This window comes from Labeo rohita, chromosome 1 (genome assembly GCF_022985175.1).
Source record: "Labeo rohita strain BAU-BD-2019 chromosome 1, IGBB_LRoh.1.0, whole genome shotgun sequence".
In the NCBI taxonomy this organism is placed as follows: domain Eukaryota; kingdom Metazoa; phylum Chordata; class Actinopteri; order Cypriniformes; family Cyprinidae; genus Labeo; species Labeo rohita.
This window is the reverse complement of record NC_066869.1, coordinates 25183139-25201470: the sequence shown is the minus strand read 5'-3', so window position 1 is coordinate 25201470 and position 18332 is coordinate 25183139. Positions and strand designations below refer to the sequence as shown.

Here is an 18332-nt window from a genome sequence, read left to right as displayed (position 1 = left end):
TAGCTACTGCTAGCATTAACAGATTTTTTTTGTAATCGTTTGTAACTTTTTTTTTTTTAGTATTTAGTGTTGCAATCATAAACTGTTCACAACAGCCACATTGCTGAACCTTACAGCAGTTTTGTCAAATGTAAACATTTGTCTTCAGAACTTTAGATTATCTTTTAAAAAGTCAATATGTCTCGAAGTTTGGGCTGCTTGAATCATTCTGTTTGTGCTCGAGGAGCTGCTGGGTATGCATCGCGTGAGTGCTGTTTGATTTGACTGTCACGTCTATTTAAGTATTATTGGAAAATATATTCAACAGTCTCTCTAGGCCCCGAAATGTATCATTAATTTTTTATACTGTAGTCTATGTTCTGCTTACAAACAGCACTTATCTTCTGTGAATAATTACTTAGTGTGCAATTTACCAAGTGGCATCTTTAAGTTAAGTTACATTTCAGTACAACAAAAGGTCTAAGATTGTTAAAAACACAGTGGTTTATTGAATTAATTACATTGTTTACATCTCCAATATTATTTAACTTTTGTGTCTCTGGACGGAAGTGCACTGGGTGGACTCAACAGTTGTTTCAGACACCAGCATTGTACGACCACAAAATGACATTATAACACTTCATGACATTTTCAAATAAAACATTTACTATATCATAACATCGACTAATCTTCCTCATAATTAAAGAAGAGGGAGACAGAGATAGATACTGGAAGTGAAAGAGAGACAGTATGAGACAGAACTTCACGTATTCCTTAGTGGCAGATATCTCATTTTGATTCACAATGGGACAAGAAAACAAACAATAATAAACCAATATCAGACAGCAACACACAATCTCTTACCAAGAGAGTATCCTCCTTCTAAAATGGAATGGTTTTTCCTCAAATATCCACTGTCCGTAGCGGGAAATTGCACATAAATATTCCATTAAATAAAGTGAGAGAACAACTAAAAATGAGTTCAGAGGGCCTCATTTCGTGTCTTTTGCATTAGTCTCATTGTTTCAGTTCCAATGCCCATACATGCTGCGGCCAACCAGTTCTCCCTTTAGTTTTCTTGTCATTGCTGCTCCCTGAATTTTTCAAAACGTCGTTCTGTAAAAAAAACCAAAACACAGAAGTGATTATTTGTATAGCTATTGCACATTACCAAATTTGATCAACGTACTGGTCACGGTAAAGTCAGCAAATGTAATATTTTAATTTATACAACAAATATACGGGCACAGCAGCGTTCACAAAAAGTTTTTCCACAGAATAATGTTTAAGCCTTTATATCAAAGTTAAAGCAAGTTTCCATTCTATGTAAGTCTAATATACGGCAATATTGTTTATCGACATTTATGAAGATCTGTTTACTCTATTTGGGATCTTACCATTTCTTTCTTTCGCCTTTCTTCTTTGGCGTCTGTCTTTTTGAATTCCGCTTTGAAGGCCTCTGCTTCCCCATTCTGTTCGTCTTTGTCCAGAATGTCCATAAGGTAAGCAATGTAACTGGTAGCCAAACGAAGGGTTTTGATTTTGGACAGCTTCGTATCCGCGGGCACGTTGGGAATGCATTCCCTGAGTTCTGCAAAGGCGCTGTTGATGCTCTGAGTCCTGCGCCTCTCCTTTCGGTTTGCCGTGGGTCTACGTTTCACTGTTCGGGGTCCCATTCCAACGGCGCCGGCCCCCGGTACTCCTCCGTAGTGCGAGTGGTCGAGCCCGGGGGCTCCTGCTGAGTATTCGGGGCTGTACGAGGGTGCCATACTATAGTCTGGAGGAGACATCTCCGGATGGCTGATAAGCCACCCATGAAAATAGGGGGGTTCTTCATGACAGCGACTGGCAGCAGCTGCAGCAGCGAAGGAGTAGCCGTCATGATGCATCACCGGGTGGTGGGGAAACCCTCCAACTAAACTCATGGCGACAGACTTGTGTACCCTAAGGCGAACCACAGACGGAGTACGCTTTAGCTCTCAGATCGCGCGTACTTTGACTTGACGATTTAGACACCGGCTTTCTCCCCATAAAAAGTATTCATTTGTTGCTTTCTAACAGAAAGTAAAAATGCAGTCCCGCTATTTGTCCATAACAAAAATACCGCTGAATTTCTAGCAGATCATTAACAGATGAACAAAACAGGCTTCAGTTGTAACTGCACTCGAGTTATTACTGAAAAATCACTTACTTACACTTATATTCTCCACTGCAAATATCCATCACGAGAAAGTCCCATTGCTAATAGTTATTAATGTTTTAGCGGTGTTCGGAGCCTTTTTCTGAATTTAAAACCCGTTATGGAGTCAATGAGGTGGAGCGTTGGATGGAAAAAGTTCCAATCCCAGTCGATGTTGTGCACGCAATTCGCAGCCTGATTCACTCTGTGGAAGCAGGCGAATTCCGCCGTTTGATCTCCATGTCAGCTACATCTTTTGAGCTGCTTGGGTTCATATATGTCGTCAAAACTGTTCTCAGCCAATAACGTTGTAGAGGAGGAGGGACATGAACTGCATCGTTAGGGTGTTTACGCTCCCAAATTGCACGAACCCTTGCAAAGATAGCGTAGCCTACTTATAACGTATATATACAACATGTATAAAATAAATGTGAAATACGTGCAAAAGGGACTGGTAACGTATGCTGCCATTCCATGTTTATTTGATATTTATTGCGTGTTTGTGGGGCGCGCTTGCGTGTGTGTGCCAGTGATATTCATGTTTGTGTTTTTATTCGTTTTAAATGTATACTTTGCGTGTGTGTGCCACAATAACTTCAGTCTTTCGTAAATTTAATTTAAAGTCTTTGTCGCAGCATAAAATTGGCTAAATAAACTGAGTTCATCAGATAATCTTAAAGTATCAACAATGGTATAAGATGCCTTTTTTAACAAATACAAGAGATATGGATCCTAATTAAACTAGAAACCTGGATAAGATTGATTTTATTTCTTATTTATTTTGTTGTTTTATTATTGTTAGTTTTTTAGGTATCACTGCTTTTTGAGGAAAACAAAAACAAAGAAAAGCAAAGTGCACAGCAACAGATTTGACGTTAAAACTTAGCCTACATTATTCAGTCCCTCATAGAAACTGAGGTATGCATTTTTTATCTGGAATATATAATAAGAAAGATGTGTATATATCATAATTTGAATAAGCTTAAGCCGGCTGTAAATTTTCTTAATCATGTGAACTTTTTAAAAATGCACATATGAGATAGACAGATAGATAGATAGATAGATAGATACATAGATAGATAGATAGATAGATACATAGATAGATAGATAGCGTTTAGGAAATATTATTATACTTTTCGCCTTGTCACTACAAACGAGTTCATATAAAGATAGGCTATGCACAGCGTTATTTTAAAAATAAATAATAATAAGGTGAAAATGCTGAAATTTAGTGTGTATGTGTATATAAATTAGACTAAATATTTAATCTATATACACATTCAGTGAATGAAACGAGATGTATTTTTTTTAATAGTAGTAGTAAGATAAACTGATGGCTTTCCTGTCCGTATTAGGCCTATAACTTGGTGTGTTGCGTAAAACTGTTCAGTGGACCAATAAAAACACTAAAATAAGTATAGAAAAATATTATAATAATGTAAAATAATATCGTAAAAGCGTTTAATCGTTTTGACTGCATTTCAATTTTTTGACTGAAATGTTCACGCCATCGTCAGCTTAATGGGATAATTTTTGTTCTGTTTAATAAATAAGCACCATCGCTGTTTCATCGTGTTAATTCCAAATAAGCGCGTAGTTGAAAAATTATTGGCGCCATTAAAGTTTAAACATCACCAAAAACAGGACAGTGATTTTGACTGTAATATATGTTTATATCGTATGTTTGTATACGAAACACTTTTCAAGAATTATGTTTCCGGGATCTGTTAATCCTCAATTGGCCGTTTATTTTGCACGACATCCATGTTTGAACACATATTTTAAGTGTAGTGCAGAAAAGTGTAGAAAATTTGAACTGAATCCAAAAGACTAATTCTAAAACTGAGCTCTGTTGCTTGTAATGCCTCTTCCACCGTGCGAGTAACGCTGCTGATTGCGAGCCTTTTCGGTGGACTTAGAACTGACATTTGAGTCTTTTAATTTTGACAGTTCACAGTGTATTGCTCCAGGTGCCAAATATAACAGCGATGTTAAACAATGTGTGAATATCTATGGGCATAGCTATTCTTGTCTGTGTGTCAGTGTGTAAGTGAGAGAGAGATGAGGGGAGAGGCAGAAGGAGAGAAAGAGGGAGTGGTGTGCATGCGTGTGTATTTGTGTGTGTGTGTGTGTGTGTGTGTGTAAATTTCACAAATTTCACAAAAGAAGGTTCATGATTTATTCGTGTTTAAGTGTTGTGTGTGGGGTTCAGGCGTAATTCATCTGTCTGAATGGAAGTTCTCGAGTAATTTAAATAGGCCGAGTCTCCAGTTAATGACATATAATCAGCCTGCAGGTCACTTGGTCAGACTCCTGGTACAGACCCCTCCTCCTCCTTCTGATCTCCTTTCAAACTGAATTTTGTAAAAATAAAGAAAGTTATGCAGAACTAAATATTTGAGAATGAGAGAGGCACTCAATATTCGTTGCATGGATCAAAACTAATAGACTATCTATGATTAGAATGTTTGAATATGTTTTGCCATTAGCGGGAATGAAGTAAATGATGAATGGGGAAAAAATAAAATAATAATAATAGCAAATGACAGTAAAATCTGCATGGCTGTAATTCTGTTTCATTAAAACTAAATTAAATTATTCATAAAGGGTTTTGTTTTTTTTTGGTTTTGTTTTGTTTAGTTTTTTTTACAACAAATCTAGATTTACAGTATGTTACAATTAAAAAGAAATTCCTAAAACCGTGATGTTGTCTTAAACCTCCTCGTATGCCGGCGTAGTGTCTATGCTAAATAGGCTGCATATAAATCAATATTTTAAAACTATATTTGATAATTATATCCCACCTCTGCTTTCAGTTTTCCTGCTCAGTTCTGAATGTTCATTGTTGTTACGTAGTTTAGTATTACACTAAACTATTACATGCTTTTCTGTCATATTAGACGGTCTAAATTTTAAAATGTGTTTAAAATGAACATTTTCTTTATTGACATACCTGATCTTGCAAAAGGTTGAAGCCTAATGTCCCATCCCCCAGTCAGTGCAGTGACCGGTGGGCTCCTTCTTTCCTCTGGAGGTCTCATTAAGAGAGTCGTGTGCTATTTTCAACGTTTCCTCAATCCAGTGACTTAAAATAAAGGCGCTCAGTCACACCGGCGGAAAATCCACCCAAATCACGTTACCCAACTCTTTGCCAGACGTTTGTTCTCTTTGCCGATGTAGTTGTGATAATTGACCGTCTCTGAAAACTGACATGTTTTCCCACCTTGCCTCTCCACTAATATGCCGACAGGTAAGCCGTAACAAGCGCCTCAGCTTAATTTATATCAGTATTAAGCCCATCTGATATGTCAACTGATATGGAACAGGCAGAAGGCCAGATTTAGGGGACATTTACGAGATTTTAATACAATTCATCTGACCTCATGAATCACAGTCATTATAAACAGGTTATTCTAAACATGCGGTGAACTTGCAGTTGCTGTGGCACACACCTTTCTTTCTTTCTTTCTTTCTTTCTTTCTTTCTTTCTTTCTTTCTTTTTTTCTTTTCTTTTCTTTTCTTTTCTTTTCTTTTCTTTTCTTTTCTTTTCTTTTCTTTTCTTTTCTTTTCTTTCTTTCTTTCGCTTAAAAAAAGACAAAATACAAAAAACAGTTTCAAAATTGTCGTTAATAGTGAGTTATTTAATTACTTAATTCCTTTATTTCCCGTTTTATTTTTAATTAAAAACCCATAATAAAATATATTTATATATATATATATATATATATATATTGCATTCAAGCACTCCACGATTTAGCCTAATTAAAAATGTTTAAGTCACCAATTAGTTCTTCACTGAAAAGTCTGAATTAATTTACAGTATTTGTACTTTATATGTAACTTTTTATATAACGAGTATTTGCTTGATTATTTATTTACCTTTATTTAATTACCGATTATTTGAATATAAAAATAATAGGTAACGTTTAAATTACCTAAATATCTAGAAATTAAATAATTAAATTACACAGGCACTCATTAAATAGTAGATCTTGGAGAAAAAAAGAATATTTACCAAGGATATAATAGAAGGAAAGATGGAAAAGGTTTTTTTTTCTTCTTCTTCTTCTGTTTTTATTGTAGAGTTTTCCTCAAAAAAAAAAAAAAAAAAAAAAAAAAAAAAAAAAAACCATGAACACGAACATGAACATGAACATTCAATGCATTTTGTAGCATTGTAATTAACATTCAATCGTGCAACTGTAAAAGTGAAAAAAAAAAAGCTTTTAGGAGTAAAACTCCCATCAATATGACATTGTACAAGCTTCTTTTATTGCATTTTCTTTTCTTATTCTATTTATTTTATTCTATTTATTTTATTGATAGTTTTTTTTTTTTTTTAAAAAAAAAACAGCTTGATTTAAAATCTGTTTACATTTATGCAGGCTCTAAGCCATTTTCACACTAATTAATCATAAAACGTATGTCAAATACATCTAAAATGGATTTATAAATGTAATAAAATATTAAATATATAATATTTTAAGTTATTTTATACTAATGAATGAAAATTTGGTACAGGTGGGTAGATTTTGAGTTTTTAAAAGGACACTAGCTGAAGGATAATTTTAACACCATATATAGCTATATATACCATTGTCTTTTACCAGTATAACTTTTATATATTTCCAAGTCTCTGAGGCTGTGTTTTGTTGGTAGCTGTAGTTCTTGTGAATTCCTGCAATCAATTTTCAAATATTCATTCTGGAGAACCCTCCTCTCTTTTTCCTGTCACTCTTTTCCTTTTCTCCAACCCATCCATAATTCTTATCTATACTAATCATCACTCAGAAGCCCATGTCTTCTAACACCTGTTCACCCCCTAACACATAATATCTCATCTTCACGTTCAGAGCCAGCCAGAATGATGTGTTCTGGTGCTCCCAGAATGCCCAGGTTCTGAAGCAATTTGTGGAAAGGCCGGTTCAGCTGGTTTCCAGTGATGGTTGACTCTCCATCTGATCAGAACCACTGCCACTATCTTCATTCGTCTCCAAGTTATCTTCATTCTCTCCGTATGTTTTCGCAGACTTGCCCACTGGACCGCAGACTTGGCTCTTTTTTTCCCTCCTCCTCTTCATCTTTCCATCACCACCCACTTCTGTTTTCATCCCCCCTTTCTTCTTGCACTGTTTTTGATAGTTCAAAGTCTCCTCACCTCTATTTCACCAACGCTCACTTCCTTTCACCGCACACCCATACAGAGAAACACAGGATCAACCCTTCCATTGTTTCTTGCCCTCCTGAGTTACTCTCTGATTACGTAAAGCAGAAACGTGTGAGAAAAAGGACCGATCTGAATAGAGGGTTAATCTCCATGTGCCTCTTGATCAGGCTGCTGTCCGCTTCGCACCATTGAGGTCAATGTTGAAGCCCTACAGATAGTAATACGAGTAGCTCACCTGACACATGTGGGAAATACAGGCCTCAGAGCCAATGCGGTCAGACGAGCCCCTGTGTAACAGACACGGGCGACTCATCCGTTCACACACCAGACTCACTTTCGTATTTGCCATGCAGCCATTTCCTGCTGATGTCTATTTGCAGCCACATTAGGTATTATCACCAATCAATCTCTACCCAAATAAAATGAGAGTGAAAAATCATTACACTAATGAGGACAGCTTGTTTTCAGTCAAGCTCAGTTTTCCAATCATCATCATCATCATCATCATCATCATCATCATCAGTCTGCCCTCCGGTGTTTCTGCTGTATGTTGCACTAATGCAGCTACTACACCACCTAAAGCAATTTCACCTCCCAGAGCCTCTGCATTTACCGACCGGACTTTTTTTCTGCTGCTCAGAGTAATTTCAGAGACAAATGAGATTCATAATTCACATTCTTTGGCCCTAACACAATACTACTAACCAGTTTATGCAATACATCCCAAATCCAATAAAAAAAAACAAGGAATCTGGGCTTTAATCAGAGCCATATGTGCACATGCTTGCAGTGCACATCGTATGCACAACAACATGACATCTTACGCCAATCGGTAGACAATGCAATGTGCTGTAACTGACTTCTTCCTCAGTTTATGAGGCAATAAGGTTTTTCTGAAAAGGATGTGGCATTATACTTCATTTCTGTCATGATTTTTCATTTTTGGGCGAACTATAACGTTAAACAGGCTTCATTAATTTTCGTCATGGATATTTGAGGTTGAACATCAGGGAATCTCCTTTCTCAGCTCCCCATAATATTGTCTCATTTAACAAGCTTTGGTTTATTGTGTCCCTCAATCAATCACACACTTGTGGATTACTCTGCTTTGCATTACATCCTCCTAGACTCTGAGCCACACATGTCTGAAAGCCCTACTTATCCAATCATGCGACATGGATGAGAGGAACTGTTTGATGATCAGCTCGTTTCTTTAGTGTTACTACAGCTGGTATGTTCCCTAGAAGATTATGGACTGTTGCAGGTCTGATTATTATCAAAACATTCAGAAATGAATTGTGAGGCCATGAATCACTTTATCTCATGCAGCTGTTTAAAACTTTTCAGAATTTGACACTCTATTTGTGGAGCCAAGTTGTTGTAATTTTCAGTTTAATCATTGTGTAAGAATGCCAATACACCAGCTCCTTCTTTTTTTGGTAAGATGATGGATGGGAATTGCCAAGCAAAAGCATCTTTTTTCAATGGCTCTGATGTGCCAAGCACAACAGGGCCTTTAACTTGCTTGTCATTGGCTGCTCTCTTAACACGTGCTTGCTGTATTTTGGCCAGGCCAGATTTTGTTTTCCCTAAGTCTTGGTGTAAGACTTTGCACTAGGATTTCTAATATGTCTTCTTTGAGTCCTATTTGGCAGTGCTTGTGTTTTGCGAAGCTGAGAAAAAAAAAGCATAACTAAACTCCAAATGGAACATATTACAGTTAGTGTCTAGACTGAGTCTTCTGTATGTAAGGTCCTCACTAATAAGTCATTGTTTTCCTTTTGGAAAACAGTGTGAAAACCACTTTTAGTGCAGAGCAAATGTCTTCCTATTGCTGTCTTCTCAGAATGTTCTCGTTCCAGGTCTTTTCTTTCCATTTCCTCTTTCTGTTTTCATGGAGGTATAAAAACATACAAGAATTAGTTTGTTATTACACACTTTCACAGCTCATTAATAGACGTATATTTTTATGGCAGTTATTGCGATACAACAGCAACTCATTTCCAGCATTTATTTGACTAAACAATGGACGTGTGTCGGTGCTTGTGTTTCCCTTCCCTCTGAGTGGAGCCATTAGGCTTTGTGAGACTTCTACGGTGGGTCATCATATCAAACCTTAGTGGACAGACACCAGGAACACCAAACATCCAGTCCATTAATAACGTGGTGAGGGTAGACTGTCACAGCAGCTATGATGGAGAGTTTTTTCTTGACTCTGCAGTATTTCACCTTAGTCCATCCATGCCTCCACCAATCATGAAGTGTGTCTAGGTTTACACGGCATGGTCTTTATTCACCAGTGAAAGTGGGTGGGTCTTTCTGTTTGTATGTGTAGGAAAGAAAGACAAAGAGGGCTGCTTTGGAATTCCAAAGAGATAAATATCTAGATATGAGTCAAATCCCAGGCATCCAGGGACATCTTTACCGGACTGTTTGGGCATTACTTGGCCTGCGTTTGTGGTCCAGGCCGATTTATAGTAGTGCCGCTCGCGTCAAAACCGACGTATATCATGGCAGGGCTCTCTTGGCGGCCATTATCCCCCCCCAACAATGTAATCCATGCACACAAGTGTGCCTAGCGCTAATTTATGGCATACTGATGGATTTACACCACTCTCCCCATTAGTGTGTACATTACCTTGGGCATGTTATGTAATGGTGTTAGGGAGATTTGGGGAAAGGATAACAAGTAATAAATTTGGGCTCTTCTGCAGTGAGAACGAAGAGTCTGGGTTCAGACTGGTCAAAGACACCGTCTCGCTGGACCTTGTTAGTACTTGAAGTAAGTTGATAGGCGTTGAAAACATTTTAGTAGTGAAAAAAAAAATCATAATGAAAGCTCAGTTGACAGCAGTTGGCATAATGTCGATTACCACAAAATGATTATTTAAACAGCTACACAGCTCAAGTAATACACACATTTTAAATGAAGAAGTAACGTAAGTGCAGTTTTAGAATTTTAAGGCTTCACATTTCTGTTTATAAATCATCCAAAACATTTTCCAAATAAATCTTCTAAAAATTCTTTCCATTCCATTGTTTCTCGCTGTAACCTTAGTGGTTTTTTAATGAAGAAAATTGACTTTTTTTAATGTGGTATTTAACATTATTCTACAAATGTGTCCTTGGACCCCTTCCGGGTCCATCACTGCTTCCGGATGCCTTCCGAGCTCTATCAGATACCACGAGAAAACAACAAAAGGTGCTAATGTATACTCACAATGTTATATAATATTACCAAAAAAAATATCATTGTAACCTTTAAGTCCACACCGAAATCCCAGATAGCCTGCAATGAAAATATAAATAAGTAACTATAAAAATCTTTTGTGTTTGGGACCCTGTGAGCACGGAGACTGTAGTGTACACCATAAGTTTGAAAAAGTTTAGCTTAAACATTAAATATGAATAAACAGTGCTCATAAACGGCTGCTGAGATAGCATTCTCAAGTGAAGCAAGTTGAGGCTTGGACCTGGAAACAGCATTATACGTTACCATAAGAAGATTATCGATTTTTCTTTTATGGCAAAAATCTTTAGGATATTAAGTAAAGATCTTGTTCCATGTAGATATTTTGTTAATTTCAGACCGTAAATGTATCAAAACTTAATTTTTGATTAGTAATATGCATTGCTAAGAACTTCATTTGGACAACTTTAAATGAGATCTTCTCAGTATTTAGTTTTTTTGCACCCTCAGATTCCAGATTTTCAAATAGGTGTATCTCGGCCAAATATCAGCCTATCCTAACAAACCATACGTCAGTGGAAAGCTTATTCATTCAACTTTCAGATGACTTATAAATCTTAATTTAAAAAAAATGACTCTTATGACTGGTTTTGTGGTCCAGGGTTACAAATGAAGTTGATAAAGCTTAGTTTCAATTGCACCCAGAATATTCCTTTAATTACTTAAGCAATTAAATAAGAGAATAACTCATACATCATAAAAAGTTAGTGATGATGTTGAAATTGGTAGAAAAACATATGTTGGACACCAGCTTAGTACACTTGTCTTATTCAAGCTCTTTAATTACCAAGGATTTCCAAATGTCTCTAATTTTAGATGGCGCACCACCGCTAAGGCATCGTCCAAACTATTAAATTGTAGGCCATTCTTTTGCACTCCGGTCACTGATGGCTCAGAGCTCTTGTGGAAATTCTCAATGACATACTTGCCTGCATCTTAGTGAGTCATTATGACTGAAAAAGGAAAGATAGAAGAGAAGAGATGTCTGATTTCCCATTCATCCATCCCTAAGCACATATCTGAGCAAATAAACACTAAAACAATTTACTGAAAGTGTACACAGTCGAAGTGCCAACATTAACACTTCTCTGCTGAAGCACAGCCAGGTCATTTTTTCAGGGTGATATTTAATGTGAACTAAGATGTCCTTTCCATTTGAAGAATAATAACGGCTTTTTCTATATTTGGCCAGGGACATCAAGACCTGGATATTGAAGTCCATGATCCTTAGAGTTTCTCATATAGATGATGAATTGCCTTAATTAATGTGTGTACACCTGGCAGTTTTAGTGTTTCTCTGATAAATTTAGCCTCTTATTGGCATACTTGCGATGCCAAGCCGAAATGAATTGTACATACTCAATGATTCATGTTTTCTATTTGGCCAAAACTGTCAGAAACACAACGGCAAAAGTGAGCATCTTGAAAATTCAGTAATGGGAGTGATGGCAACCATCCAGTTCGCCTGAACTGGTAAAGAATTCATCTAAGTTGTAACCGAGGACCAGAGATCCGTGTCGATAAAACAAGTAACGTTGTTCAAGTAACAAATGGCATGAACTTTAGAGCTAATTTGGAGGAGTTCATCTTTAAAAAGTGGGAAAAAAGTGATTAATGAATCTAGGGGAAACTCTTTGGCTCTCCGTCAACAGGACAAATTAGAGCAGCTCTGTTAACCAATGGATGGCACTAGCTTCTGGAGTGAGGAGCGGTGAATAATTCTTATTCTTTTAAGGGGAGTGTTTTAATTTGTGAAGATGAACAAGATAAATAATTTACGATTCAGTCCTACGCATTTTAGTGAACACAAATCTGGCTCCAGTGATTTACAGCCATGGCCATAACTTTACCCAATGTGCTAAAATCTTTTGCGGTGAGGAAGTGTGCATATTTATGTCGACATCTCCCCAAAGATATGGTGACAGAAAATAATCCGTTCCGGTATTAGAAGACATATTTTCTGAGGATATAGAACTCAGCCGAAGGTCATGTGGATGCTAAAATATTGTTAACAGGAACACATACATCAGTGCAGTGGAGCAACACCCAAGAAAGTGTTTTTGGGCATGCTGGACATTCTTTCTCAGGGCTTTACACCAAAATCTTTTTAGTGAGAGCCTTAAAAGCAGCACTTTTAGGAGTAGGAGCATATCATGGAGTGAACTCTAAAGTGTCAGGGAAAAAAAGGAGGGAGAGGATACAGATAACTGCTGGGATTGAAGAGGAGTAACTGTGGGAATTATGACCAGCTCACATTGATTGTGTTTGCACGAACCGCACTGACACGGTGTTGCCTAAGCTGGAGATGCCGGACCCCTGTGATCACACCACATGTGCTGTTGCAATATTTAGAAGATGCTTGCATTCGCTTTTACCCTTTCTGTGTTGGAAATGATGCTAGTGGGCGTTCTTGGTTTCTTGCCCAGTTCAGTATAAGTCATACATTTGTTATGAAAGATATATAGCGTAACACTTTATATAACTAACTTTAAATTATTTTTTTCTGTATAATTTAAAAGAAACGTTTCTGTATTTTATAGTTTTATATCCGCAGTTTATTTTGCTTTCATCTCTATAAGTGTACAAAAGCAAGGTCACATGGCTCTTTTCAAGATGATATAATTAGTCATTGTGAATTATTTGAAATTGTTGCACTCATGATTTTGAAAATGTGTTTGATGTTTTGGTTTTTATGAATCCCACTTATCTTTCAGACCACTTCAGTGTCCCACATCCAAACGTTTGCTGTGTTTACATCTGAATCCCTTTTTCCAGGATTTGATCCAACTACATGTACAGGGACTGCTTGCTCAAAGCCGAAAAGGGGAAAGATATATTTTTTGTTTTGCCACAAATCATAAAAGTTTGAGAAGGCTCAGGATGTGGAACTGTAAAGACAAGCTCCAGACTCTGATTATTTTAGTGTTGTCACCACAGTAAAGGAATGTGCTGCTGAACTCTTAAAATAACAATAGACGTCTCATAAATAAGTGTTTTAACAGGGCAGCGGAATGTAAAATCCTTCCTATTTGAGAAATAAATAAAAGAGCTTTCATAGGTGCATAAAAATCGATTTATTCACTGAACTATTTTGATGTTAATACAAAATGATAGACACATGTAATACCACATTATTTGAAAATGACCAGATGGTGCATACTAGGGGTACTATTAATGCAACTGTAAATATGTTTAATATAGTTCACAATGTTCACACAGTATGTAAATTATAGGTGTACGTGAACTTCACAAGCAATTTCACAAACTTCATTTAGCTCTGTAATTATAACAGACACCCCAATGTTGGCCTTCATCAATAGCACATGTGGTTAACGTTGATTTAGGACTTTGTGTTCCTCAAACACAATTTTGTTTTATTTCCTTCTTTTTGTCTGGATTTTAAGAGCGTCTTAGATCTGAAGAATCAAAAAAACATGACTGGCCTTTTAAGAATGTTGTAAAGTTTTATCACAGCAGAAACCTCTCCCAGTTGAAACAATGCCTGACATTTAGTCAAACCAATATCTCATCAGCTTTGTTGCCCATTGCTGACTATGCATCTAAGATCATTTTTTAAACTCACTGATCTTTGCAGGTACTAGAGGTAGACAGATTGTTTTGTTTTTAATGTATTTTACTTATTTTATTTAATTAGATTAGAATTCCTGATAATTTACTGACTCCCATGTCATCCGAGAAATTAATCAATTAATCAATTTCTAGTGGACTTTAATGGGAGCAAACAGGCCAACAAGAAAAGTCTTTGTGGTTAAAAAGTAAATACATTTTTATTTTTATTTTTTTTATTAGAAAATGAACATTTTGCTGGATAAGACCCTTGGCTGGGATCACGCAGAGCCCTTTGAAGCTGCACTAAAACTGCAGTTTGGACCTCCAACCCATTGATCCCCACTGAAGTCCACTATATGGAGAAAAATCCTGGAATGTTTTCCTCAAAAACCTTAATTTCTTTTCAACTGATGACATAGAGGTGAGTAAATTATCAGGACATTTTTATCCTGGAAGCGAACTAATCCTTTAATAATTTATAACTAGGCATTATTGTAGACAAATTTAAAAACTATAGACAAATAGTTTTTTTTTCCCCCACTATTGGTCAATTTTAGAATTATTATTAGAATTAGAGTTTCAAAATAATGACTGTAGCTAGTTACTGTGTAAAATTTAATAGTTTTATAATGGTAGTAACTGATTTTTTATTTATTTATTAATTTTTTTTTTTTTGAAAAATCATGTTTTCTGTCCTCTGTAATAACTGTCAGCAACAATGTACTGGCTCTTGTTATTCAGAGATGTCCTGTTGGAACCTCTCATATAAGAATTCTCCCTTCCCCTTTTTGGCAATGAGCAGATAATTCCTTTTGCTGATGATGCTTTAGGATGTTACTATCAAAGATGTTCGCAGTTCAATTACCAGAGCCTCTCCCTCTGCACATGTTTACGTTCACATGGAAGTTCAGGGAGCCGTTTGAAGAATGTCAGACAGATAACTAGTACGCTACATTCTGGCATAGAATGAGAGCCGTAGCCAACATGTTCAATTTGTAAACAAGGCGGTCCATCGTTTGAGGATAAAGAGGGAGTACGTCTCCTTCTCTCTTTGTCTCGCTCTCTGCATGAACTTTTCTCCTTTCCCTGGAGGGCTGGAGTCATCTCCAGCAAACCTCTGGATGTTGAGTTCCTTTCTATCCGGGAGATGGATGGTCATGTTCTAATTCACGATAACTGATAAGCTCTTATTTGTTTGGAAGTTTTTAGAGGTTAGGGAGGAAAATGTGACCTCTTGAATCACAAAAAACTTGAAGACTTGAGTAAAAAACTTGAGTACTTGAAATGAGTGGTTCCATGTAGAGATTCACATATAGGGGTCTCAAAAATAATTTGGTAATTATGGGTCCTATATGATTTGGTGTATGTGATGCCACACACTCGTGTGTTCCTCTCACATTCACATTTAATCATTTAGCAGACACTTTTATCCAGAGTGACTCACAATAGAGGACAACAGAAGCAATCAAACCAGTAAAAGAGCAATTATATGAAAGTATTGGGAAAAGCTCAGAATGTCTTAAAATAATAAATACAGAGTAAGAAGTAGATAGAATAGAGAAAGCTAGTGTTAAAGGTAATTATTATTTTTTATAATAAATAAAAAGAAAACAAGTAAAAAAGAAGAGAACACCGTTGTCAGAGGGTCTTTTTTGTTTTTAATAAATAAAAAGAAAACAAGTAGATAGAATATAAATAGAATAGAGAGTGCTAGTGTTAATGAGTCAAGTTTTTATATACAATAAAAGAAAACAAGAAGATAGAATTGAGTGCTAGTGTTCAAGAGTCAAGGTTTTTATGTATAATAAATAAAAGAAAAAAACGAAATATAGAATAGAAATATAATATGGAATGTTATTGTTAGAGGGTCAAGTTTTTTATAATTAAAAGAAAAAAAGGAGGTGGAATAGAAATAGACTAGAGAGTGCAAATGTTACAGGGTCAGTTTTTTTTTTTTTTTTAATAAATGAAAAGAAGCCAAGCAGATAGAATAGAAATAGAGAGTGTTAGAGAGTCAATTTTTATATATAATTTTATATATAATTAAAAAAACCCAAGTAGCTAGAATAGAAATAAAATAGAGAGTGTTAATGTTAAAGGGTCAAGTTTTTTAAATGAATAAAAACAGGTAGAATAAAAATAGAATAGGGAGTGTTAGTAAGTCAAGTTTTTAATATGAAATATGAGAAAACAAGCAGATAAAATAGAAATAAAATAGAGAGTGTTAATGTTAAAGGGTCAAGTTTTTTAAATGAATAAAAACAGGTAGAATAAAAATAGAATAGGGAGTGTTAGTAAGTCAAGTTTTTAATATGAAATATGAGAAAACAAGCAGATAAAATAGAAATAAAATAGAGAGTGCTAGTGTTAGAGGGCTGAGGTTTTTATAATAAAAAGAAAACAAATAGATAGAACAGAAATGGAATAGATAGTGCTAGTTAGAGGTTCAATTTTTTATATATATAATAAACAAAAGAAAACAAGTGAATAGAACAGAAACAGAATAGAGGATGCTAGTGTTTTTAATAAATAAAACAGGTAAAATAAAAACAGAATAGAGCATGCTATTGTTAGAGAGTCAAGTTTTTTATATAAAATAATAAGAAAGCAAGTAGATAGAACAGAAATAGAATAGAGAGTGCTAGTGTTAGAGAGTCAAGTTTTTTTATAATAAAAAGAAAATAAATAGATACAACAGAAATAGAATAGAGAGTGCAAGTGTTAGAGGATCAGGTTTTTTAATACATGAAAAAAAGTAGATAGTATAAAAATAGAATAGGGAGTGTTAGTGAGTCAAGTTTTTATATATAATAAAAAGAAAACAAGTAGATAGTATATAAATATAATAGAGAGCGCTAGTATTAGAGGGTTATGTTTTTTAATAAATAAAAAACGAAAAAGAGAATAGAAATAGAAATAGAGTAGAATAGAAATAGAATAGAGAGTTTTAGTAAGCCAAGTTTTTTTGTATGTAATAAAAAAAAACAAGTAGAACAGAAATAGAATAGAGTGTGTTAGTAAGTCAAGTTTTTTTTTTATATCTAATAGAAATAAAATAGAGTCCTAGTGTTAAAGAGACAAGGTTTTTATAATAAAAAAAGAAAACAAATAGATAGAATAGAAATAGAATAGAGAGTGCTAGTGTTAGAGTTGGGCATTCAGAGAGCAGTAGGTAAAAGTCTGTAAAAGTGATTTTGTTCCGTTTTGGGATGGCACTGTAATATTCAAGAGGGCAGGTAAAGGGGTGCAGAGCCAACGTCAGTGCCTTGAATTTTATGCAAGCGGCTATTGGTAGCCAGTGCAAATTGATGAACAGAGGTGTGACGTGCTTTTTTAGGGCTTGTTAAAGACTACTCTTGCTGCCGTTTTCAGGATTAGAACTGGCTGGAAGACCTGCCGAGAGAGTATTACAATAGTTTAGCCTGGACAGAACAGGAGCTTGAACAAGGAGTTGTGTATGTTCTGATAGAAGGGGCCTGATCTTCCTAATTTTGTATAAGTCAAATCTGTAGGATCGGGCAGTTCTAACAATGTGGTCTCTCGTGATGAATTCTGCTGCAGGAGGTTGTCGAGTTGTGAGTCGTCTTTATTTGTGTGCCAAAAGATGAAATGAAGAATTTTGCAACTCTAGGCAGGATATATTGCTCATCTGCAGCAAGAGCAAGAAATAGATTCGGGAACTTTCCAAATGCTGCTTTAAACCTTGGCGCCCCTTGATTTATTAAAACTTCTGTTCTCAGAACACTGTCCAATATGAGCCAGGAGGCCCATATAGATACATATATAATGTGCTGGTTGTATACAGCAGTGATTCATATCACGGTATATGCAGTACTCTAGGTGAATGCGTGTCAACCTCATTGGGTGAATGGCGAAATATGGCATAGAGACTTCCAAGCCCCAAAAATCAAAGACTTATTCAAGGCACAGGCCTATACTGCCACCATGGCATCTCTTTTTCTCTGGCGCTGGTCAATCTCTACGAGTGCAGAGATCCCATTGTTGTTCGCCCAGGCCGAGAGGCGGTCGTGTTCATCTTGCTGGAGCGGTTTTATGATGACTTTATTTCTAATGACTTATTTGGTGGGGGTTTATAGAGGAGCGGTCGGCAGAAAGAGGAAATGAATTAGCCTCTGCACAGATGGCTTTTAAGGCAAAAGACTGCATGACAAATGTTCCCTGCCCTC

General features: G+C 36.0%; 1 protein-coding gene across 1 annotated transcript; it reads right to left on the bottom strand.

Annotated features, from left to right (window-relative positions):
• Nucleotides 1-465: 465 nt before the first annotated feature.
• Nucleotides 466-2393, bottom strand: hand2 (heart and neural crest derivatives expressed 2). Its single transcript, XM_051126484.1, has 2 exons — nucleotides 1377-2393; nucleotides 466-1095 (listed from the first exon to the last, which is right to left on the bottom strand). Exons 1-2 carry the CDS (start codon nucleotides 1902-1904, stop codon nucleotides 997-999), a joined length of 627 nt encoding a protein of 208 aa, XP_050982441.1. The 5' UTR covers nucleotides 1905-2393; the 3' UTR covers nucleotides 466-996.
• Nucleotides 2394-18332: the final 15939 nt, after the last annotated feature.

Coding starts and splice junctions, on each gene's coding strand:
- hand2 (XM_051126484.1), bottom strand. CDS start 1,904: ATGAGTTTAGTTGGAGGGTTTCCCCACCACCCGGTGATGCATCATGAC. Junction 1,096..1,376: donor AAAGGCGAAAGAAAGAAATG/GTAAGATCCCAA, acceptor TTTTTTTTACAG/AACGACGTTTTGAAAAATTC.